Genomic DNA, 25,947 nt, shown 5'->3' with positions numbered 1-25,947 from the left:
AAAAAAAAAAAAAAAAAAAAAATTACTGAACACCTATCAGTTGCCAGGTACTCTTATGGGTGCTGCAGATACAATAATGAATCTTGCTTGGAGTCTGGTATAAGACAAGTGAACAAACAAGTAATGTTATTGAGGTAGTCATTAATGCTATGAAGATAAATCACGTGAGACAGAGATAGATAATGATGGTAGGGGTGGTTATTTTGGATGTGGTGGGCTACAGATTCCTCTATGACATTTGAGCGGACAGCTGAAGAAGCCAGACAAATGAATATTTGGAGAAGAATATTCTGTGCAAAGCAAACAGCACATTTGGGAATACTTGTGGTGTTTGTGAAATAGCAAGAATACCAATGTGTCTAGTTTCTCTAGCTTTCCCATTGTGGCTTCATTGAAGTTCAAAGAGTTTTTCAGCAACTTTATGACAGGAAATACTTGCATTCTATTAAAATGCTATTTTATAAAGTAATTGTTTTATTCTCTTTCAAGGTGGTGACAGCTACTGGAACACTTGCTTTAGGTATCAACATGCCTTGTAAGTCTGTGGTTTTTGCTCAAAACTCAGTCTATCTGGATGCCTTGAATTATAGACAGGTATTTCAAAATGCATAAACTTGCTTATTGTATTGCTGAAATATGACCATAGTATAGTAAAAAAAGTGAACCTTTAGTTTACAAACATACCACAATTCACAGTAGCCTAACTGGGCATTCATCCTTGCCTGGGTTTCAGTTTTAGTTGTGGTATAGTTGAAAACACCTGCATTTGGGATTGTGTAATTAACCAGATGTGTGACCTTGGATGAGATATCTAAACTGCCCGATTCTCATTTTCTATCTCCAAAATGTGGGTAATAATTACTCTCCCACAGCATTTGCAAGAATTAAATAAGTGATTTGCATGGAAAATAGACATCAGAGGTGCTTGATAAAGTTTTACTCAATCATTTGCTGTGCACAAGATTTTGCACTCTAGAATTATCTTTAATGCTTCCCTCAGCTTTACTCCTGACACTCCATCTATTACCACGCCCCCTTCATTACTTTCCTGTAGCAGTATTTGATTTTTGCCTTGCAATTTCTGTGTCCACCATCTTTCTTCATACGTTCTTAGCCTTGTATTATTAGTACAATTTCTCTGATTCTCCATGCTGTTTATTCTACCACATCCTGCAGATAATGTGGTTTATCTTCATATGATTTCCCTGCTCAGAGACATTTGATAACTATTTCTGCTAGCAGATTCAAATTTAGATATGTCACCCACATTCAGGTTTTTATCAACGTGCTTACCCCCTTTATCTCTAAACACTTTTTGCTCTCCTTCTAGGCCTTGTTCCTACCCCATATAACATCCTTATATAATTTCCAGCATGTTACCAACCCCTCTTTTTTAGTTCTATTGCTGCTGCTGTACTCTGAATGAATTCTTCTAATGCATTTTTGGGAATCTTCTACTTTGGGCTCTGGAGCTAGGGTGTTTGATATTTGGGATGATGGACTTAGGAATGGAAATGTCAGGGTCTGAATTGTGGATCTTCCACTTTGTGGTTGTTTCAGTATGGGCACAGATATTCCCAGTGCCTTAGCACAGTCTAAGCACCTAATCAGTAAGAGTTAATATAACCTCTGTAAAGATTTTATTCATAACTTGCTTTTTCACAAGTAGCATTTCTGAATTTTATTTCACTCATGTATTTATTCTGGTTGTGCACATATTTTATTTTGTGATTTGTAACTCAACACACTTGTGCGTCAGAGAGGGCAGAAAAGGGATGAGAGATGGGGAAGATGGGCAGGGAGAGAAAATGGGTACATTAGAGTTCAGCTGTAAGTGATTTTGACATCACTGTTTTGCCGGTGTTCTTTGTTTCTTCAGTAGATCATTATTTCTTTGGGATATATTATACAAATGCCTACTGCAATTAATGGCTTGAAATATTTACATAACGATGACAAATGTCTCAGTTTTTAGATCTATCTCAGTCATGGCAAATTTCCTAAGCACCATGTAGTTGCATGTTAGTGTCCGTTCCTTAATGGTTAGATATATGCACAATTTCCAAACTCCAAACCAGAGTAAAGGGCTCATTCTTACACTATGGCAGTAGAAGCATTTAGGGAAGTTATACATTGTAATTCTGTTCTCTTTTCAGATGTCTGGCCGTGCTGGAAGGAGAGGTCAAGACCTGATGGGAGATGTATATTTCTTTGATATTCCATTCCCCAAAATAGGAAAACTCATAAAATCCAATGTTCCTGAGCTGAGAGGACAGTTCCCTCTCAGCATAACCCTAGTCCTGCGACTCATGCTGCTGGCTTCCAAGGGAGATGACCCAGAGGATGCCAAGGCAAAGGTACCGTGCTGGACCCTGCCTGAGTTCAGTCTTCATCACTGGCCTGGCTCTCGTCACCTCTGCTGTTCTTTTAGAAGTCTGCGGCAATCACCTTTGAGTTTCATCAGTCCTTTAATGTTTTGCAATGTCTTGAATAGTACAGAATTGGGGGTAGCTAGGGAGAATAACAGTTTGGTTTGTTTCTACTATCAGACATGGAATTTGTGGCTTGATGAGCACCGAAAATCACTCAGGATTACTATTTTCAGGTGTGAAATGCAGTGTCCTATAGTAGTTAAGTGCTGGTTATGAATTTAAAAAGCTCTAGGCAATTGATAGATTCCTTTCTACAATTTAGAAAGAAAAGAAAGATTTATTTTTATGATTTTGTAACAAAAAAGTTTAAGTGTTTCGTAAAAAAGTAACTCAAACTTAGGAATACTTGGGAAATGTAGAATGTTGAAATAAGAAAAAGTGCCCCTGTTTCACTCCCAAAGACATTCACATTATCATTTTTTTTTCAGTCAGTTTTCTAGGCGTGGGTGTGTATTTGGTTTTTAAACACTGATAACATGGTATGTAACTGAACTTCAAAATATGGTTGTAAACGTTTCCTGATGTATGTTGCCCAGATAAAAATTTTGTAGCCAGTCTCTCAATGACGGAGTTAAAGTTCATGATTACGTAATTTGATTCTTGTCTTTATCCAGCATTGTTAGTAATGCCTGTTCTTTCTATTTTTGTGTAGTGATTAGCATGCCCAGGTAAATCAGATACTGTTTTCTGAAGTTAGGATTCTTCTAGAATTCTTTTGATGAGTTGGCTGATCTTACAGAACAGTCATACATCATTTTTAAGACCAAAATTTCCCCATTCTTGAGTTCTTCATTTTTACCTGTCTCTAAAGAGGAGTGCATCTTCTAATAAGGTTTCTTATTTTTTTTAAATGGTTATCAGGGTGGTTCATTTTCTTTGCCTTGCATGTTTGAGAAGACCTACGTGTAAACTTCTCACATACGGGACTCTTAAAAGTGGGCATAATATTGATAGAATATTATTGTCTTCATTCATCAAATCAAACTAAGATTGTTTCCATTGCCTTCTGGCATTTAATGTTTTACATAGAGGAATCATGGCAGTTTCTGTTCTCTTGCGGTTAACTTGATATTTTTTTCTGTATATGCAATTATATGAATCTTTTGCTTTATTCTATTTCAAATGTTTTATTTTCTAGGATTTTCTGGATTTATGGATCCTTTAAAAATTGATGTTTTAGTTATTATATGAGAACTTTCAATCTTTGTGCTCAGGTTTTTATTTATTGTGGTGAAATGCACATAAAATTTGCCATCTTTAACCATTTTAAATGTACAGTTCAGTAGTGTTAAGTATGTTCATATTGTTATGCAATGCTCAGGTATTTTTCAAATGAGGAAGAGGTCCTTGAATTGTATCTTTGTTATTTGCTTCTGTTAATTGTTCAGTGTTTTTTTTCAGGAAAAGCTATAATTTTTAAATTGAAACCCACTTTTCTGTTCTTCATTCCTGTTTTTTTCTTTATGAGAAAACATGAAACTTATCTTCCATATCACTGATGGCCTGAAGTGCAAATGTGGATTTTAATTCTGCTACTGCTGGACTTTTGTTTTTCTGAAATTCTTTTTTTTTTTTTGAGATAAAGTCTTGCTCTGTCGCCAGGCTGGAGTGCAGTGGCACGATCTCAGCTCACTGCAACCTCTGCCTCCTGGGTTCAAGCAATTTCCCTGCCTCAGCTTCCTGAGTAGCTCGGACTACAGGTGTGCACCACCACACCTGGCTAATTTTTTATATTTTAGTAGAGATGGGGTTTCACCATGTTGGCCGGGATGGTCTTGATCTGCTGACCTTGTGATCCACCCACCTTAGCCTCCCAAAGTACTGGGATTACAGGTGTGAATCACTGCACCTGGCCCCTGAAATTCTTTACTCCTCCATCCATCACTCTTATATATCATAATCATGTATTTTTCAATGTCAATTTATATTGTCTCTATACCATAGACTGTAGTGCCTTGTCTCAAAGAGGTCACATCATTTGGCATCCATTAAGGATGACAAATAATTTTTCCTTTTTTTCCATCTTCTTATTTTATTGTATTTTAAGTTCTGAGTCACATGTGCAGAATGTGCAGGTTTGTTATGTAAACATGTGCCATGGTGGTTTGCTGCACCTATCAACCCATCACCAAAGTGTTAAGTCTAGCATGCATTAGCTGTTTTTCCTGATGTTTTCCCTCTTCCTGCCCCAACAGGCCCTGGTATGTGTTGTTCCCCTCCCTGGGTCCATGTGTTCTCATAGTTCACCTCCCACTTACAAGTGAGAACATGTGGTGTTTGGTTTTCTGTTTCTGCGGATTTTGTTTTCTGAGGATGATGGCTTCCAGCTCCATCCATGTCCCAACAAAGTACATGATCTCATTCCTTTTTATGGCTGTATAGTAGTCTGTGGTGTATATGTACCAGTTTCTTTATCCAGTCTATTGTTGATGGGCATTTGGGGTGATTCCATGTCTTTGCTATTGTGAATAGTGTTGCAGTGAACATATGTGTGCATATATCTTTATAATGGAATGATTTGTATTCCTTTGGGCATATACCCAGTAATGGAATTGCTGGGTCAAATGGTATTTCTACCTCTAGTTCTTTGAGGAATCTTCACACTGTCTTCCGCAGTGCAATTGAACTGATTTACACTCCCAGTAACAGTGTAAAAGCATTCCCATTTCTCTGCAACCTCACCAGCATCTATTGTTTCTTGACTTTTTAATAATTGCCATTCCGATTAGTGCGAGATGGTATCTCATTGTGGTTTTGATTTGCGTTTCTCCAATGAGTGGTGATGTTGAGTTTTTTTCATATGTTGGCTGCATGTATGTCTTTTTTTGAGAAGTGTCCATTCATGTCCTTTGCCCACTATCTAATGGGGTTGTTTGTTTTTTTCTTATAAATTTGTTTAAGTTCCTTGTAGACTCTGGATATTAGACCTTTGTTGAATGGATAATTTTCTCCCATTCTGTAGGCTGTTTTCTCTGATGATTGTTTCTTTTGCTGTGCAGAAGCTCTTTAGTGTAATTAGATCCCGTTTATCAATTTTTGCTTTTGTTGGAATTGCTTTGGGCATTTTCATCATTATATTAGTCCATGTTCATGCTGCTGATAAAGACATACCCAAGACTGGGCAATTTACAAAAGAAAGAGGCTTAATGGAGTTACAGTTCCACATGGTTGGGGAGGCCTCACAATCATTTCAGAAGTCAAGGAGGAGCAAGTCATGTTTTATAATGGATGGCAGCAGGCAAAGAGAGAGAGAGCTTGTGCAAGGGAACTCCTCTTTTTAAAAGCATCAGATCTCATGATAGTTATTCACTATCATGAGAACAGCATGAGAAAGACCCGCCCCCATGTTTTAATTACCTCCCACCAGTTTCCTGTCATGACACATGGGAATTGTGGGAGTTACAATGTAAGATGGGATTTGGGTGATGACACAGCCAAATCATATAATTCCACCCCTGGTCTCTCCCAAATCTCATATCCTCACATTTCAAAACTAATCATGCCTTTCCAACAGCCTCCCAGAGTCTTAACTTGTTTCAACATTAACTAAAAACTCCACAGTCCAAAGTCTCATCTGAGACAAGGCAAGTGCCTTTTACCTATAAGCCAGTAAAATCAAAAGCAAGTTAGTTACTTCCTAGATACAGCGAGGGTACAGGCATTGGGTACATACAGCCATTCCAAATGGGAGAAATTGGCCAAATCAAAGGCACCACAGGCCCCAAGCAAGTCCAAAATCCAATGGGAAAGTCAAATCTTAAAGCTCGAAAATGATATCCTTTGACTCCGTGTCTCACATCCAGGTCACACTGATGCAAGAGGTGGGCTCCCATGGCCTTGGACAGCTTCACTCCTATGGCTTTGCATGGTATAGTGCCCCTCCTGGCTGCCTTCATGGACTGGCATTGAATGTGGCTTTTCTAGGCTCATGGCACAAGCTGTTGGTGGATCTGTCATTCTGGGGTCTGGAGGGTGGGGATTACAGCTCCAATAGGTGGTGCCCCAGTAGGGACTCTGTGGGTTCTCTAACCCCATATTTTCCCTTTGCACTGCCCCAGCAGAGGTTCTCCACGAGGGCCCCCATCCCTGCAGCAAACTTCTGCCTGGACATCCAGGCATTTCCATACATCCTCTGAAGTCAAGGCAGAGATTCCCATACCTCAGTTCTTGACTTCTGTGCACTCTCATGCTCAATACCATGTGTAAGCTGCCAAGGCTTGGGGCTTCCACTCTCTGAAGCAATACCCTGAGCTATACCTTAGCCCCTTTTAGTCATAGCTGGAGCAGCTGGGATGCAAGGCACCAGGTCCCTAGACTGTACACAGCAGAGGAACCCTGGGCCTGGCCCAGGAAACCATTTTTTTCCCCCTAAATCTCTGGGCCTGTGATGAAAGGGACTGCCACAAAGGTCTCTGACATGCCCTGGAGACATCCCATTATCTTAGTGATTAATGTTTGGCTACCCATTACCTGTGCAAATTTCTGCAGCTGGCTTGAATTTCTCCTCAGAAAATGGGATTTTCATTTCTATTGCATTGTCAGGGTGCAAATTTTCTGAACTTTTATGTTCTGCTTCCCTTATAAAATTGAATGCCTTTAACAGCACCCATGTCACCTCTTGAATGCCTTGCTGCTTAGAAATTTCTTCTGCAAGATACCCTAAATCATCTCTCTCAAGTTCAAAGTTCCATAAATCTCTCAGGCAGAGGCAAAATGCTGCCTGTCTTTTTTCTAAAACATAACAAAATTCACCTTTGCTCCAGTTCCCAACAAGTTCCTCATCTCCATCTGAGACCACCTCAGCCTGGATTTCATTGTCCATATGATTATCAGCATTTTGGTCAAAGCCATTCAAGAAGTTTGTAGGGAGTTCCAAACTTTCCCACATTTTTTGTCTTCTTTTAAGCCCTCCAAATTGTTTCAATGTCTGCCTGTTACCCAGTTCCAAAGTCACTTTCACATTTTCAGGTATCTTTTCAGCAGCGCCCCACTCTACTGGTACCAATTTACTATGTTAGTCCATTTTCCCACTACTGATAAAGACATACCCAAGAAAAAAAAAAAAAAAAAAAAGTTTTAATGGACTTACAGTTCTGCATGGCTGAGGAGGTCTCATAAAAATGTCAGAATGCAAGGAGGAGCAAGTCACGTCTTACAATGGATGGCAGCAGGCAAAGAGAGAGCAAGTTTTTGCAGGGGAATTCCTCTTTTTAAAACCATCAGATTTCATGAGACTTATTCACTTTTATGAGAACTGCATGGGCAAGATTTGCCCCCATGATTCAATTACCTCCCACCGAGCTCCTTCCATGACATGCGGGAATTGTGGGAGTTATAATTCAAGATGAGATTTGGGTGGGTACACAGCCAAACCACATCAATCATGAAATATTTGCCCATGCCTGTGTCCTGAATAGTATTAGTTAGGTTGTCTTCTAGAATTTTTATAGTTTTGGGGTTTACCTTTAAGTCTTTAATCCATCTTGAGTTAATTTTTGTATAAAGTGTAAGGATAGGGTCCAGTTCAATTTTCTGCATATGACTAGCCAGGTCTTCCATCATCGTTTATTAAATAGGAAACCTTTCTGCATTGCTTGTTTTTGCCGAAGATCAGATAGTTGTAGATGTGTGGTCTTGTTTCTGAGTTCTCTATTCTGTTCCAATAGTCTATGTGTCTGTTTTGGTACCAGTACCATGCTGTTTTGGTTACTGTAGCCTTGTATTAAAGATAGAAGTTGGGTAGTATGATTCCTCCAGCTTTGTTCTTTTTGCTTAGGAGTGTCTTGGCTGTATGGGCTCTTTTTTGGTTCCACTATGAATTTTAAAATAGTTTTCTTTCTAATTCTGTGTAGAATGTCACTGGTAGTTTAATGGGAATAGCACGGAATCTATAAATTACTCTGGGCAGTATGGCCATTTTCACAATATTGATTCTTTCTATCCATGAGCATGAAATGTTTTTTCATTTGTTTGTGTCCTCTCTGATATCCTTGAGAAGTGGATTGTAGTTCTTGAAAAGGTCCTTCACTTCCCTTGTTAGCTGTATTCCTAGGTATTATATTATCTTTGTAGCAATTGTGAAGGGGAGTTCATTTGTGATTTGGCTCTCTGCTTGTTTGTTGTTGATTTATAGTAAAATGCTTGTGATTTTTGCACATTGATTTTGTATGCTGAGATTTTGCTGAAGTTGCTTATCAGCTTAAGAAGCTTTTGGGTTGAGATGATGGGATTTTCTAGATATAGGATCATGTCATCTGCAAACAAAGACAATTTGAGTTCCTGTCTTCCTCTTTGAATATCGTTTATTTCTTTCTCTTGCCTGATTGCCCTGGCCAGAACTTTCAATACTATGTTCAGTAAGAGTGGTGAGAGAGGGCATACAAATAATTTTTCAAGACAACTTTTTCTTTTTTGCTGCATATAGAAAACAATTTTCATATGTCAGATCTTTTCTTTAGAGGAAAAGATGTCCTTGTCACAGTCTATGAGGTCCTGTAGTATATGATCTCTTACCAGCTTGCAGAGGTCACTTCTTCTTCTCTTCCACATGGCCAGCTACCCGCTTCATGAGCACCTCAGACACATTCCGGTCTGAGGACTATGGCTCTTACTGTTTCTTCTTCTTCTAAGATCTTCCCTGAGACATGTACATGGCCTCACTCTCTTACCACATTAAATTCTTTACTGTAACATTACATAGTGAAGCCTACCCTCACCATGCCTTCTAAACTGTAAATGTTTCCCCTGTCTGCTGCATTGACAGTGTTCCTTATTCAGTTAAATAGAGTTCTCATCACTTCCTATATAGCATCAAATTATCTATGTATCTATCTACATTGATCTATCTTTATGTTTATCATCTATATTTCTATCCATCTACCTACCTCTACCTACCTATCTCTATCTATCTATCTATCTATCTATCTATCTATCTATCTATCTATCTATCTATCTATCTATCTATCTATCTATCTAATCTATCTATCAATCATCCATCTTCTATCTGCTATCTAACTTTCTATCTATCATGTATCATTCTATCATTTATCTTTCTATCCATCTATCTACATCTATCAATCATCTATCTACCTACCTATCATCTGTCTTTCTATCTTCCTATCTCTATCATGTTTTTATGTATTTTATCTATATTTCCCACTAGAATATAAGCACTCCAAGGACAATAATGTATGTCTGTCTGATTTTCTGATGTGGACATTCAATAAATATTTATAGCATGACCATAATTTTAAAAAGATGGTAAATTTTTCTTAAGAAGAATTGGTCTATTGTGGTGTTTCTATTTTATCACTTTGGATACATCTATCCAAATCTGATGGTTTACCAAGCAATAGGATGTATGAAATTTCTTCTGGATTCACTCTATCCACCTACATATTAATCAAATACTCTTTCAGATCTGAGCTGGATGAATAGTTTTTGGCCCAAATATCAGTGTTTAGCAGATCTTCATCTATGTAGTTTTCTGAATTGAAAGGTCATGTTCTACTTCTGCTAGTCTTATTACACATTGATTATCTGGATGACATTAGTCACAATAAACTATAGTATGCAATGCCATCAGGATTCTTATCATCTTAGTATGACTTTAATATGAGGTCTGTACTTCTGTGGTTATAGTGAACCACCATGAAACCCTGATTCCTCACTATGCTGTTTTCTGACTCTTGCCATCTCTGACTAAAAGTGGCATATGAGAGAGAAGAGGTTGCAAATATGCCATATATGGTGCCCTCAAAAAGTATCATCCCACAGTAAGGAGATGGAAAGTGCACTCCCTTCTTCCACCCTTCCACTCTTTCTCCCTTTCTCTCTTCTTCCTTTTCTCTCTCTTCTTCCTTTTCTCTCTCTTCCCTTCCTCTTCCCTTCTCTCCTTCTTTCCCTCTCTGCCTGCCTGCCTGCCTTCCTTCCTTCCTGCCTTCCTTCCTTCCTTCCTTCCTTCCTTCCTTCCTTCCTTCCTTCCTTCCTTCCTTCCCTTCTTCCTTTTTTCCTTTTTTCCTTCCCTCCCTCCTCCTAGACCATTAGCCTTATAGTAAGTAGAGATTCTTTCTAGGTTCTGTAAACCCTCAGGCCTAAAGACAGCTAAGTTTCCATTTTGGCGATACTGGGATTTTTTTTTTTTTTGGAATTTCATAGACATTTTAGTGGGAAGTTGAAAGATATATGTACTTTAATGCAGTTTTATGCTGGAAAGCAAGCAATATTTTTATAACATTGGTTGAAATCAACCTAGTTACATGATTTTTTGTAATAATACTGCAGAACATGGGATAATATATCTTTTTACTTCTAGAACAATTTAAAAGCTATAAGCTCCTGAACTGGAATGGCTTTCATAATCAGATTCTTTGGCAATATGTTTCATTTCTGACAATTCAGTTTATGTGCTCTATTTTGTTAAAAAAAAAAAGTTGCCATGTAACACTATAAAATAGTATGAAATTAAAATTTATCTGATGCATTTCTAATGTCTGTGTGGTATAATAGATATTGATCTATCATTTATTATCATTTTCAAATGTATTTTGTAACACTTAACATTGTGTGTCTAAAAGTACTCTTTTCTTTAAAGGTGCTATCAGTGCTAAAGCATTCATTGCTGTCCTTCAAGCAACCCAGAATCATGGACATGTTAAAACTTTACTTCTTGTTTTCTTTGCAGTTCTTGGTGAAAGAGGTATGCATTACTGCACTTTTTTTGGGGCAGGGGGAATAGCATTACTACTATCTAGATTTCTTACCATGCTGAACTAATTGTAGCTTTTAGAAGGTTCTATCCAATGATTGACATTACTTATAAATGGTATAATTATAAAAGTTGGGCCCAGTAATAGTTATAAATATTTCTTATATTGGCATTAAATACTATTTTAAACTGATACTTAATAAGTTACTTATTATGTGGCAACTTGAGTCAAACTAATAAATTGTTTTTTGTTCTTTAGGGCTATTTAGATCAAGAAGGTAATCCAATGGGGTTTGCTGGACTTGTATCACATTTGCATTACCATGAACCTTCTAATCTTGTTTTTGTCAGTTTTCTTGTAAATGGCCTTTTCCATGATCTCTGTCAGCCAACCAGTAAAGGTAAGCTTGAGATTTTATATATATATGTAGAGAGAGAGTCCAAAAATAGCAACAGATTTGTAGACAACCAACACTTCAGGAATATTTTTAGTAAAGAAAATACAATTAATATGTATATAATTTATAGCTCTTCAATTGATAAAGTAAATACCTACTAATATATATTAAATGATAGTCAGCCATATTTTATGACATGTATTTACAATGTCAACACCTCCAAAGTATTAACTTCAGTGATTCCTTGCTGCCAGGATTAATGACATATTAAATAATATACAATTTTTAGAAAATATTTTCTTCTAATTAAATATAATATATATTCATCATAGGAAAAGGATATAGGAAAGCATTAAGTTAAAAAGAAAAAATTACTCATAGTTACACTATCCACAGGTAATCACTATTAATGTTTGTGAATATTTTCTTCCAATCATATTTTCTTTGAATATTATTGTGTAGTATACCTAAATAGCTGACATTATATTAATAGTGTAATTTAGAATCATATTTTCCCCTAAAAATACCACAATTTTATCCATATTGAGTAAACTTTTAAATACATTTTATTTAATACATTTTTTATTAAAATCCTTTGATTTTTACATTTAAACACTAAATCTGTATGGTGTTCTTAAAATCACGAAGATAGACTGAAGTGAGGAAATCTAGGTAAGGAAATAAGGCAATTTGTGTGGGATGATTAGGATCTAAATTAGGGTATAGGTAGCAAGGATGAAAAAGAAGGCACAGATAAAAACCGTTAGCAGATGTATGGTAATTCTTCAATTGCTATATTTGTCATAGATTTTTAGTTTCCATAAAATTAAATGTAATATGACATTCCATTTAAACATGAAAAAATAGAATTATACCCTTTCATATTTACAAGAAGACACTTCGTTTTGTATAGGCTCAAAACATTTTTCTCAAGACGTTATGGAAAAGCTAATGTTAGTACTGGCACATCTCTTCGGAAGAAGATATTTTCCACCAAAGTTCCAAGATACACACTTCGAGTTTTATCAATCAAAGGTAAACTGTGTGATTCTGATAAAATTTAATAATGTAAAATCACTAAATAGATCTTACCTAAAATGACTTTAGTGGCTGTAGAATTTTAATTCAAAGGATAATTCATTTGTTTTATAGAATAATTTGTTCTTTTTGTAATCAGTGTGATATTTAATCTGTAATTGATGTCTCCCTCTGTAAATCTACCAAAAAGTTAAAGTCTTTGTGAAAAAAACAGGATCAACATTTTATTCATGTTTTTAATTTGATTGTATCAAATTATAACATCAGGTGACTAAAGAAAAGATATGCTAATTATACATTTAAGTGAAATAACTAGCTATATCACCAAATATACTGTTCTTTTAGGATGCTTTTACCTTAAGGTAGAACTATGGAAGGGACATACATGTTGTGAATTATAATGTCTTCCCTGAGAAAATATTAGAATAGTCATCTAAGAAATCGTTACTTGACTCACAGAGATCAAAAACAGAGAAACACTTTTTCAATTTTATTTGTAGCATGCAACATTTTCTTTGGTCATGATTCTCTACCATCAAGTCAACGTCAAATACTATTACTATTATACTTCCCTAGAATAAAATGGGATATGCTGGTTTATACTAGATAATCTTAGTGAAAAGTTGCTATGGAACAAACAAAAAGAATTAGTATATATTTTCTAATCCCACAATGCTGGATTAAAAATCTGAAAATCTGTGCTCTCACAGAATGCCCTCTAGAGCAGTGAACACAATTTGAGTCCTTGACCTATCATCTTTACACTTTTCACCACTCGTACATTTTTGAAACAATTATTTAATTGTTCTGTTTAAATAAATTTATATTTAACATGGAAACTTCACTATCTCTGTTTTGAAAAAAAAGATCATGATAAAAATACACTTTACTGCATAACAGTCAGATCTGTGTAAAATGTTAGGGTGCTACGCCAAAAAGCTTTAAAAAATAGGCCAAACATGGTGACTCAAGCCTGTAATCCTAGCACTTTGGGAGGCAGAGGTGGGAGGGTTGCGTGAGCCCAGGAGTTTGAGACCAGCCTGCGGAACAGAGGGAGACCCCATCTCTAAGATAAAGCAAAAATTAGATAATAATTTCTAAAGTCCCATATATTAAATAAAAACTCACTAGAGAAAAGGATCTGCGTCTGCCTTCATGGGTAGACTTGTATCGCCCTCAAGACATTTTTGAAGCCATCTAGGACTGGAAAATTAAATAGCAGGTTAGGAAGTGCTACAGGAAAAAAGGTGGATCTTTAGTAGTCTTTTAGATTTGAGAAGAGTAAGACCAACTATCCTTATTCTCAAAATCTTAAGAAATCCATGACCTAGAGAGACAAAGCATAAATAAGGCTTACTAAAACCGTAAAACAATACCCACTGCAGTCTGTACTATCTGTACCAAATTGAGGTGATCATACTTTCACTCTCTTGGCCAAACTTGAAAATGGGGGCATTCACCCTGGTGAAAGATAACATCTAAAGCCTGTAAAGTCCTTTGAAAACAATTTCTGGTGCAAAACCAAAACCAAAACAAAACCTAAAAAGGTCAGTAAGCATGAACATATGACCAATAAACAGGAATAAAAGAGGTCGATAATTGTAGATCCATAAATGATCCAGACATTAGCATTAACATATAAAGATTTTAAGTGTGATTAATATGTTCAAGAAAATAGGAGGAGAGATAAGATTAATAAAAGGATGGATTTTTTACTAGATAATTACAATGTATAAAACGAAATGGACATTTTAGAACTGAAAATACAATATCTGACTATCAGAATGTGCATTTCAGAAGTCATGATCAGTAAGTTGACAGCATAATAGAAAGCATCCAAATAGCACAGAGTTAAAAAAATTTAAAAAATCAGACAGCATAAGAAACATGAATCACATGGAAAAAGTTTAATGTATATATAATGGGAGTCCCAGAAAAAAAAGATGGAGAAAAATGGCCGAAGAGTATTCAAAAAGATAATAGCTGGGAATTTTCCAAAGCTGATTAAAGATAGCACATCATAGTTTTAAAACCCTGGTCAACTTCAGGGAGTATAAATGTAGAAAAACATTAAGCTAAAACTGCTGAAAAGCACAAAGAGAAAATCATAAATCTCCTAGGACAGAAATAAAGTGACACATTTCCTTCTAGGAAGCAATAATGAGAATGGTAAATCTCTTTTTAATCAAAATAATGGAAGCTAGTGGACAATGGAACAATATTTTGTTGTTGATTCAGATATTTTACATGCAAATACATACATTCATCAGATATATACATATATAAACTCTTGGTGTTACATAACGAATTATATTAGACATGCTATTGCATTTTTATTCTTAGATCAAAAATACTTTTCCAGATGACCACATATGAATTTTTTGGTATTTTTAAAAATTTCAACAGGTTTTGGGGAAACAGATGGTGTTTGGTTACATGTGTAAGTTCTTTAGTAGTGATTTCTGAGATTTTGGTGTACCCAAGCAGTGTACACTGCACCCAATGTGTAGTCTTTTATTCCTCATCCCTCACACCTTTTCCTATGAGTCTCCAAAATCCGTTGTACCATTTTTATGACTTTGTGTCTTCATAGCTTAGCTTTCACTTATGAGTGAGAAAATATGATGTTTGGTTTTCAATTCCTGAGTTATTTCACTTAGAATGATGGTCTCCAACTCTATCCAGGTTTCTGTGAATGCTATGATTTCATTTCTATTTACGGCTGAGTAGTATACCATGATACATATGTACCACATTTTCTTTATCCACTCATCGACTGATGGGCATTTAGGCTGGTTCCATATTTTTGCAATTGCAAATTGTGCTGTTGTAAACATGCATGTGCAAGTATCTTTTTGGTATAAATACTTATTTTCCTCTGGGTAGGTACTCAGTAGTGGGATTGCTGGATCAAATGGTAGATCTAGTTTTAGTTTGTTAAGGAATCTCCATACTGTTTTCCCTGGTGGTTGTACTAGTTTACATTTCCACCAGCAGTGTAAAAGTGTTCCCTTTTCACTACATCCATATTAACATCTATTATTTTTTATTTTTTGATTATGGCCATCCTTACAGGAGTAAGGTGGCATCGCATTGTGGTTTTGATTTGCATTTCCCTGGTAATTAGTAATGTTGACCTTTTTTTTATGTTTGTTGGCCATTTGTATATTTTCTTTTGAGAATTGTCTATTCATGTCCTTAGCTCACTTTTTGAAGGGATTGTTTGTTTTTTTGTTGCTGATTTGTTTGAGTTCCTTGTAGATTCTGAATATTTAGTCCTTTGTTGGATGCATCGTTTGTGAAGATTTTCTCCCACTCTGTGGGCTGTCTGTTTATTCTGCTGATGATTTCTTTTGCTGTGCAGAAGCTTTTTAGTTTAATTAAGTCCCATCTATTTATCTTTGTTTTTGTTGCATTTTCTTTTGAGTTTTTGGTTGTGAAACCTTTATCTAAGCCAATGTCTAGAAGGGTTTTTCCAATATTGTCTTCCAGAATTTTATGCTTTCAGGTCTTAGATTTAAGTCTTTGATCCATCTTGAATTGGTTTTTGTATAAGGTGAGAGATAAGGATTCAGTTTCATTCTGCTACATGTGGCTTGCCAATTATCCCAGCACCGTTTGTTGAATAGGGTGTCCTTTCCCCACTTTATGTTTTCATTTACTTTGTCAAAGATCAGTTGGCTGTAAGTATTTGCCTTTATTTCTGTTCTTTATTCTGTTCCATTGATCTATGTGTCTATTTTTATGCCAGGACCTTGTGGTTTTGATGACTATAACCGTATAGTATAGTTTGAAGTCAGGTAATATGATGCCTCTAGAAATGTTCTTTTTGCTTAGTTTTGCTTTGGTTGTGTGAGCTTTTCGTGGGTTCCATACGAATTTTAGGATTGTTTTTTCTAGTTTGTGAAGAATGATGGTGCCATTTTTATGAGAATTGTATTGAATTTGTAGATTGCTTTTGGCAGTATCATCATTTTCACAGTATTGATTCTACCCTACATGAGCATAATATGTGTTTCAATTTGCTTGTGATATCTATTATTTCTTTCAGCAGTGTGTTGTCGTTTTCCTTGTAGAGGTCTTTCACCTCCTGGTTAAGCATATTTCTAAGTATTTTATTTTATTTTTTGCAGCTATTGTAAAAGGGGCTGAGTTCTTATTTGATTCTCAGCTTGGTTGCTGTTGGTGTATGGCAGAGCTACTGATTTGTGTACATTAATTTTGTATCCTGAAACTTTACTGAATTCATTTATCAGTTCTAGGAGCTTTTTAAATGAGTCTGTAGATTTTTCTAGGTATTCAGTCATATCGTTGGGAAACAGTGACAATTTGACTTCCTCTTTACTGATTTGGATGTCCTTTATTTATTTCTTTTGTCTGATTGCTCTGGTTAGGACTTCTAGTACTATGTTGAATAAGAGTGGTGAAAATGGGCATCCTTTTCTCATTCCAGTTCTCAGGGGGAATGCTTTCAATTTTCCTTGTAAAGTATAATGTTGACTGTGGGATTGTCATAGATGGCTTTTATTACCTTAAGGTATGATCCTTCTATGCCAATTTTGCTGAGGGTTTTAATCATAAAGGATGCTGGATTTTGTCAAATGCTTTTTCTGCATCTATTTAGATGATCATGTGATTTTTGTTTTTAAATCTGTTATGTAGTATATTATATTTATTGACTTGCATATGATAAACCATCCCTGCATCCCTGGTATGAAACCCACTTGATCATGGTAGATTATCTTTCTGATATGCCATTGGATTCTGTTAGCTAGTATTTTGTTGAGGGTTTTTGCATCTACATTCATCAGAGATATTGGTCTGTAGTTTTCTTTTTTGTTGTTGTTGTTATGTCATTTCCTGGTTTTGATATTAAGTTGATATTAGCTTCATAGAACGATTTAAGGAGGATTCCCTCTTTCTCTATCTTTTGAAATAGTGTCAGTAGACTTGGTACCAAATCTTCTTTGAATGCTTGATAGAATTCAGTTGTGAATCCATATGGTCTTGGACTTTTTTGTTGACATTAAAAAAAAATACCATTTCAATCTCACTGCTTGTTATTGGTCCGTTCAGAGTTTCTATTTCTTTTTGGTTTAATCTAGGAGATTTGTATATTTCCAGGAATTTATCCATCTCCTTTAAGTTGTCCAGTTTGTGTGTAAAGGTGTTCATAGCAGCCTCAAATATTTTTTTTTTTTTGTATTTCTGTGGTATTAGTTTTAATATCTTCTGTTTCATTTCTTTGGATGAAACTTATTTGGATCTCTCTTCTTTTCTTGGTTAATCTCACTAATGGTCTATTTATCAATGTTGTGTATTTTTTCAAAGAACCAACTTTTAGTTTCATTTATCTTTTGTATTGTTTGTTGTTTGTTTGTTTCAATTTCATTGAGTTCTGCTCTGATCCTTGCCATTTCTTTTCTTCTGCTGGGTTTTGGTTTGGTTTGTTCTTGTTTCTCTAGTTCCTTGAGTTGTGACCTTAGATTGTCCATTTTTGCTCTTTCAGATTTTTTGATGTAGGCATTTAATGCTATGAAGTTTCCTCTTAGTACCACTTTTGCCATGTCCCAGAGGTTTTAATCAGTTGTGTCACTAATATTGTTAAGTTCGAAGACTTTTTAAATTTCTATCTTGATTTCATTGTTGACCCAATAATCATTCAGGAGCAGGTTATTTAATTTCCATGTATTTCCATGGTTTTGAGGATTTCTTTTGGAGTAGATTTCCAATTTTATTCCACTGTGATCTGAGAAAGTACTTGATATAATTTTGTAAACTTACTGAGGCTTGTTTTGTTGCCTTTCTTGGAGAATGTTCCATATACTGATGAATAGAATGTATATTCTTCAGTTGTTGGGTAGAATGTTCTGTAAATATCTGTTAAGTCCATTTGTCCTAGGGTATAGTTTAAGTCCATTATTTGTTGACCTTCTGTCTTTATGACCTGTCTATTGCCATCATGGGGTATTGAAGTCCCCCACTATTATTGTGTTGCTATCTTTCTCATTTCTTAGGTATATTAGTAATTTTTTTATAAATTTGAGAGCTCCAGTATTAGGTGTATATATATTTAGGATTGTGAAATTGTCTTGTTGGAGTAGTCCTTTTATCATTATATAGTGTCCCTCTGTCTTTTTAAACTATTTTTGCTTTAAATCTGTTTTATCTGATATAAAAATAGCTATTCCTGCTTGCTTTTGGTGTCCATTTCCTTGGAATATGTTTCTCCACCCCTTTACTTTAAATTTATGTGAGTCCTTATGTATTAGGTGAGTCTCTTGAAGACAGCAGATACTTGGTTGGTGAATTCTTATCCATTCTGCTACTCCAGATCTTTTAAGTGGAGCATTTAGACCATTTACATTCAATTTTAGTTTTGAGATGTGAGGTACTGTTCTATTTATCGTGCTAGTTGTTGCCCAAATACCTTGCTTTTTCTTTTCCCATTGCACTATTATTTTATAGGTCTTGTGAGATTTATGCTTTAAGGAGGTTCTATTTTGGTGTCTTTCAGGGATTTGTTTCAAGATTTAGAGCTCCTTTCAGCAGTTCTTATAGTGCTGTCCCCCACCCCTAAACAGCACTGAATTTATTTCCAGGCAATCTGTGAGCAGGGCTGAAAACTTGCCCCAGACTACAAGCCTCCCCTCTGAGAAAGCAAGCAGAGCACTTGGGTTTCACACCTCCCAACTTGCTGCAGCCTCTGTGCTTGTATCTGCACTTCCTGTTTACCCCCCAGCCCCAGGTTCTGTCCAGGAAAATTTGTATTCCATTGAAATTGTTACAAAGTTAAGCTGGAAGTTTCCTTTTCCATGTGGTCTTTCCCCAGTTCCACTCAAAGCCCTCCCCAAGGACCCCTGTGAGACAAAGTCAGAAATGACTTTTCTGGAGACCAAAAGTGCACCTAGTGCTCATCCCACTGCTTCCTCTACCCCTATATTTCACTTGGCTCTCTAAATTTGTCTCAATTCCAGATCCTTCTCCCATGATCTGGACCTTCAGTTTCCCCAGTGATGATGCATGTTAAGGGGTGGATGTTTCCCCTTTCACACTTTGGACATTCACAGTTTTTCAGCTTGCCTGAGGTGGCAAGCTACTTCTTTCAAGCTGTCTGTGAATTCTCTTGGCTTTCCTGGTGTGTTCCTGTGGCAGTTCTTAGAGCAAAAGTTCATGGTGTGAGTCTCCACATGCTGCTGTGTCTGTCCGAGAGGGAGCTGCAAGTTAGTTCTGCCTCTTGTCTGCCATTTTTTTTTTCTCTCCAGGCAATGGAACAATATTTTTTGTGTGCTTAATAAAATAACTCCAATCCCTGAATTCTACACTTACAGGAAATATTCGTCAAAATAAAGATAAAATTAAGGTGTTTTCAGACATGAAATCTGAGGTTATTCACTGCTATCAAGTCTGCAGTTAAAGAAATACATACTTTAAGTAGATAGAAAAAAATCAAAAATTTGGAAACATGAAACTGTAGGAAGGAATGAATCACAATAGAAAAGGTTATGTGTGATTACATATAAGGGAATACACATTGTGTCAAAAAATAATTGTAACATATAATAAAATTTGAAATAATATGTAGAACTGAAATGTATGAAAATTATAATGTAAGAGTTCAGAAGGTTAATACACTTAAATGTTTTACAATTTTGGAAGTATTAAGAAACATAAAATTATAGCTATATTTTATCATCTCTGGGGTAACAGCTAAAAGACTAGTAAAATAGTGTGCACGTACATGTTAACAAAAGGAAAAACTCGTAAAAACAAGAAGGGAAGAGAAAAAATATGTAACGAGTGATTCAAATTCAGACAGAAAACAAATGGCAAGGTAGAAAATAGCTATATCAATAGTTATATTAATGTAAACATACTAAATACACTAAGTAAAATACAAAGATTTTCAGGCTACATCTTAAAATATGGAGAACTATAGTCATCTGTCACATAATGACATTTTGATCCACGACAGAGTGCATACATGATGGTCGCATAAATATAATATTATATTTTTACTGTACCTTTCCTTCATTCACATATGTTTGGATACACAAAATACTTACCACTGTGTTACAGTTGCCTATAGTGTTCAATTCAGTAACATGCTGTACAGGTTTGTAGCCTAGGACCAATAGGCTATACCATAAAGCCTAGGTAATGTGATCTAGATTTGTTTAAGTATGCTTTGTGATGTTTGCACAATGACAATATCACCTAATGCCACGTTTCTTAGAATATATCACTGCCATTAAGTGATATCAGACTATATATGGTGTTTATACGAATCACACTTTAGGTATAAAAACTGAGAAAGCTTGAAAGTAAGGTGATTAAAAATATATGTCAGATAAACAAGAAGAATCAGAAATATCTCAATTGTGTGAAAAGTTAAAAAATTAATTTATAAATATACACCAAGGTTAAAAAAAGACATACAATGGAAATTTAAAAATATTTTTCATTAAATAAAAATAAACCATAACAATGCTTATAAGTTGGAATTTATTCAGTGCTTAGAGGGGAATTTACAGCCTTAAAATCATAAATTAGAAAAAAATACAAGCTGAAAAATCAATGATTTAAACTTTAGCTTAAGAAAATAACAAAATGAACAAGAAAATCTAACCTATAGTAAGTAGAAGGAAAGAAATAATAAAACAAGAATAGATGTGAAGTAAATTAACAACAATTGTATGAACAGGAAATCAACAAAGCCTCTAAGTTGGTTCTTTGTAAAGAATAGTAAAATTGATTGTCTAGCAAAACTCATTAAGGGAGTAAAAGCACAAATATCAGAAAAGAAAATAGGACAGTACTACAGGCTCTATTTTAGACGTTGAAAAGAGCAAAGGAAGATTTTATGAATGACTTTATAGCAATATATTTGACTATTTAGGTAAAATGGGCAAATTCCTAGGAAATACAACTTTCCAAAACTGAGTAAGGAAGATATAACTAATCTGGTACTGATACCTAGTAAAGAAATTTAATCTATTGTTTAAAAAAAACATCCCACCAACAAAGCCCAAGGCTCAGATGGCTTCACTGGTGAATTCTTCCAAACTTTGTAAGGATAACATCACTATATATGTATATTAAAACACAAGTTTGTATACTTTAAATATGCATGATTTTTATTGTAAAAAGAATAACACCAACGTTTTACAAATTTTATTTTAGTCTGTTTGGACTGCTGTAATGTAGCAATGATTGGTTGGTTAATAAACAACAGAAATTTACTTGTCACCCTTTGGGAGGCTGAGAAGAGATCAGTCTTTCTGGCTATTTTTTTGGTACCCATTAAACATTCACTTCTCCGTCCCCCAGCTACCCTTCCTAGCCTCTGATAATCATCCTTCTACTCTATCTGCATAAGTTCAATTGCTTTAACTTTTAGTTCCTACAAAGTAGTGAGAATATGTGAAGTGTGTCTTTTTGTGCCTGGCTGATTTCACTTAACATAATGACCTCCAATTTTTTTCATGTTGTTGAAAATGACAGGATCTCATTCTTGTTTATGGCTGAATAACTAAAAGAATATAATTGTATTGTTTATAACACAAAGGATAAATGCTTGAGGTGATGGATACCCCATTTACCCTGATGTGATTATTATGCATTACATGCCTGCATCAAAATATCTCATGTAATCCATGCATATACACACCTACTATGTACCCACAAAAATAAAAAATTAATAATTAAAAGGAAGTTCTAAATCAAGGTGTCTGGTGGGGGCTGCCCACCATCATAATGATGGTTGTCTTTATGCTGTGTTCTCACATGGTGGAAGGGGCAAGGGGGGCTCTCTGGGGTCTTTTTTTATGGGCACTAATTCCAGTTATGAAGACACCCTCATGACCTAATCATCTCCAAAGGCTCTGCATCCTAATCCCATCACATTAAGTGTTAAAATTTTAACATATAAAGTTTGAGAAAATATAAAACATTCAGTCCACTACACTCTTCTGGATAATACAGAAAGAGGGAATATTTACTCTTTCTAAGGGCAAAAGTTAACTTTAATACCAAAACCTAACTAGGACATAATAAAAAGGAAAATTAGAGATACTTCTTTTTCATGGATATAAGTGAAAAAATAATTAACTAAATATTAGCAAAATGAATCCAGTGAGGTTTAAAAAACCCTCAAAACAAAATGAGATTTACTCTAGACATGCAAATGTACTTTGTCTCATTGCTTGCTATTCAAATGTGTCACTAGAGTCTTTGAAATTTTCACAAGTCTAATGTTATTTGAGGGCATGCTTCTATTTAAAAGTGGTTTTGATTCAGTATGTCAAAATACATTTTTAAGGGTAATGAGTAAGGTATTTGTTTTCATAATTGCAAATAGAAACAAAAGATGAAGTTACCTGAACTTCACCAGTGAAAAAATAAAACTGACATTATTGCATAAATATTAGTAGATAACTATAGAATTATATTGCAATGTTCTTTACCTTTCTTCTTCCAACGATTCAGTTTTGAAGGAAGGTAAATAGATCTCTCTGAAAATTATTCGGCTTCTAGGTGTTCCTTGATGAGCTCCCTGAGGATTTCAGTGATGCTTTAGATGAGTATAACACGAAAATTATGGAGGACTTTACCACTTTCCTACGAATTGTTTCCAAACTGGCTGATATGAATCAGGAATATCAACTCCCATTGTCAAAAATCAGTAAGTATATTTTACCTCCACTGTGGAACAATTTGAAGAATAAATAATCTTGCCTAAGAATAGTTTATTCTGGAAGAAGAGTGGAACCTCAGAAAGGTTATTCTGCCCTCAAGTGAGGAGATTCCTTTTCCTTTCTAAAGAAAAAAATTGTGCTTATTAGACATTAAAAGGGCAAAAGAGACTGAAATTAAGTAGAGCCATTTATAACCATCTTGTTAAATGCTGCTTCAGGGTCAAGCCTGGAAAACAGAGTAAGGGCATCTATGAGATGAAGAGAAACTAGGGACTAATTCTGTCACTCTGTCTTGAGAGGAAATATGCTTAGTGTTCATAAACACAGATTCTAAGCATATTTCCTTGGTCCAAACTCTGGCTCTGCTACTTATTAGCTGTGATTTCTTGAGCGAGAGACTCCATACTCATGCCTTAGTTTTCTGAATAGATATATGAGAAAGGGAATAGCATTATATACCTAGTTTTGATGAGTTTTAAATGATTAAATTAACATATATGAAGATCTTAATGTTTTGTACATGATTAACACTTTTAGCATTTGTTCTTTTTTTCATGAGCTAATAGATGGAAGCCTTCTAAGGAAAAATAGACACAAAAAGGTGACCGTCACAGGTGGGGTGAGACTGGAGTCTATGAATATTATGCCTCAATTACAAATTAGACCAGTTTGAATGTCTGATCTGGGTTTTATAAGAATATCAATGGAAAATATATTTATTCTCATGCACTACTTCCAGACTTACTAATTGTGGTGCATGGTTTCAGGAAAGATTCTGAAGGCAAGTCTGAGTTCAGTAAGAAAAAGTAAAAAGGTTTGGGAGGCTGAGGCAGGAGGATCACGAGGTCAGGAGATCGAGACCATCCTAACTAACACCATGAAACCCCATCTCTACTAAAAATGCAAAAAAATTAGCCGGGTGAGGTGGCGGGTGCCTGTAGTCCCAGCTACTCGGGAGGCTGAGGCAAGAGAATGGCCTGAACCCGGGAGGTGGAGCTTGCAGTGAGCCGAGATCGCAACACTGCACTCCAGCCTGGGTGACAGAGTGAGACTCCATCAAAAAAATAAATAAAGAAAAAATAAAAGAAAGAAAAAGTACAAAGGTAATAATAATTGTCCGATAAGAGTATACAATTTAAATTTAGTCTTTCATTTCTTATTAAGGCAACTAAAATATAATACACATTTTTATAATAGTGATACTAACGTTAGTAGCCAACTTTCACTGGATGTATTCTGTGCCAAGCTGTGCTGCTCACCTTATGTGATCTAACTTACAAAACATTTCAGTCTTCATTACATGAAGCTGAATGGCTCCCCTTGTAACATGGTCTAGAGAAAGTATCTGAGGTTTGACAACTTGCCTGAGTTCAAAACACTAATCTATCCCTAAGTATTATTGTCAGAATTCACAGGTAAAGAATGTGAAGACTCTCAACTCGTATCTCATTTGATGAGCTGCAAGGAAGGAAGAGTAGCAATTTCACCATTTGTTTGTCTGTCTGGGAACTTTGATGATGATTTGCTTCGACTGGAAACTCCAAACCATGTAAGTGAAGAGTGAGGTGTATTAATAAAAGGTGTTTAAGAAAGAATGGATTTATATTGCTAGGCAGCTTAGAAAGAACTTCAAATTTCCCAGATTAAAAAGGAAAAAAAAAATCTGGATGTATCAACAGATATATTCAGGAATTGGTGCTCTTGAAGTCAATATGATTTCAGTTTCTCAGAGTTGGCCTGAGGACCCTGCTCAGAGTTTCTAAGCACCACTACTTTTCTTCCATCTTTGAAGACTCTACTGATACGGACACAGGTTTGCTGTGGAAGAACCACATAAAACTATCTTCAGGCTTTCCCAGTACTGCTGTAAGTGCTGTAAATACTACTTATAGTCTGCATCATTGATGCCTAAAACGGAATGCAAAGAACTAGACACATTTGGAAGATCCTGGCTAATTCATATGAATGTTGACACTTGGTGAAATTTAATTATTTTAATACAAACTTTGAGAAAACATATTTTATTACATTTGATATTATGGATTGACATTGGTGTCTCAACTCCAATACGTACATGTATTGGATTTTATTCCAAAATCATAGTCATGTATCACTTAAAATAATTTTGAAGACTGTATACATCTTGTGCATTTTAAATTAACACATACATTTTTATCCTAAATTTAAATACTTTCTGCAGATATAGTTTTTAGTTTCAAATAAATGTTGGTGTGTTAAAACCAATGCATCATTCTTTTAATTGTATAAAATGTAATACCAACAAGAAAGTGTTTTCATACCCATAGTCAGTAAGTTAAGAACAAGTCAGGAAAACTTTTTATAAGGATTTATAGATTTGCAGTTCTTTTTCTCTTGAACTCACATTTTCTTTCCATATTCCCTCACATTTACCTTACCCAACTCACTTTATACAAATGTACTTTACTAGAGTAAGTTATAACCTCTTAAACTTGTTTTGCTTTTATTGTTTATTTTAATTAACAAAATTAATTTTACATTTTAATATAATGCTAAGTATACATGCAAATATATCTTTTATAGCACATAGATAAGTTCTAAAGCATTGAACTTATCTATAGCATATAGATAAGTTCTAAAGCATTATTTTATAGCATATAGATAAGTTCTAAAGCATTATTTTATAGCACATAGAT

General features: G+C 35.2%; 1 protein-coding gene across 1 annotated transcript in view; it reads left to right on the top strand.

Moving 5' to 3' along the window:
• The window catches only part of DDX60 (DEAD (Asp-Glu-Ala-Asp) box polypeptide 60), a 102,354-nt gene that overhangs the window by 73,346 nt on the left and 3,061 nt on the right, over positions 1–25,947 (top strand). The window contains exons 27-33 of the mRNA XM_011967791.1: positions 490–594; positions 2,157–2,357; positions 11,026–11,130; positions 11,399–11,540; positions 12,451–12,572; positions 23,112–23,259; positions 24,679–24,821. Coding sequence (XP_011823181.1) covers positions 490–594; positions 2,157–2,357; positions 11,026–11,130; positions 11,399–11,540; positions 12,451–12,572; positions 23,112–23,259; positions 24,679–24,821 — 966 coding nt within the window. The remainder of the gene's footprint in view (positions 1–489; positions 595–2,156; positions 2,358–11,025; positions 11,131–11,398; positions 11,541–12,450; positions 12,573–23,111; positions 23,260–24,678; positions 24,822–25,947) is intronic.

Source organism: Mandrillus leucophaeus, unplaced genomic scaffold (assembly GCF_000951045.1).
Source record: "Mandrillus leucophaeus isolate KB7577 unplaced genomic scaffold, Mleu.le_1.0 Scaffold81, whole genome shotgun sequence".
NCBI classification, from domain to species: Eukaryota; Metazoa; Chordata; class Mammalia; order Primates; family Cercopithecidae; genus Mandrillus; species Mandrillus leucophaeus.
The sequence above is the reverse complement of the archived record's forward strand: the minus strand, read 5'-3'. Positions and strand labels throughout refer to the sequence as shown.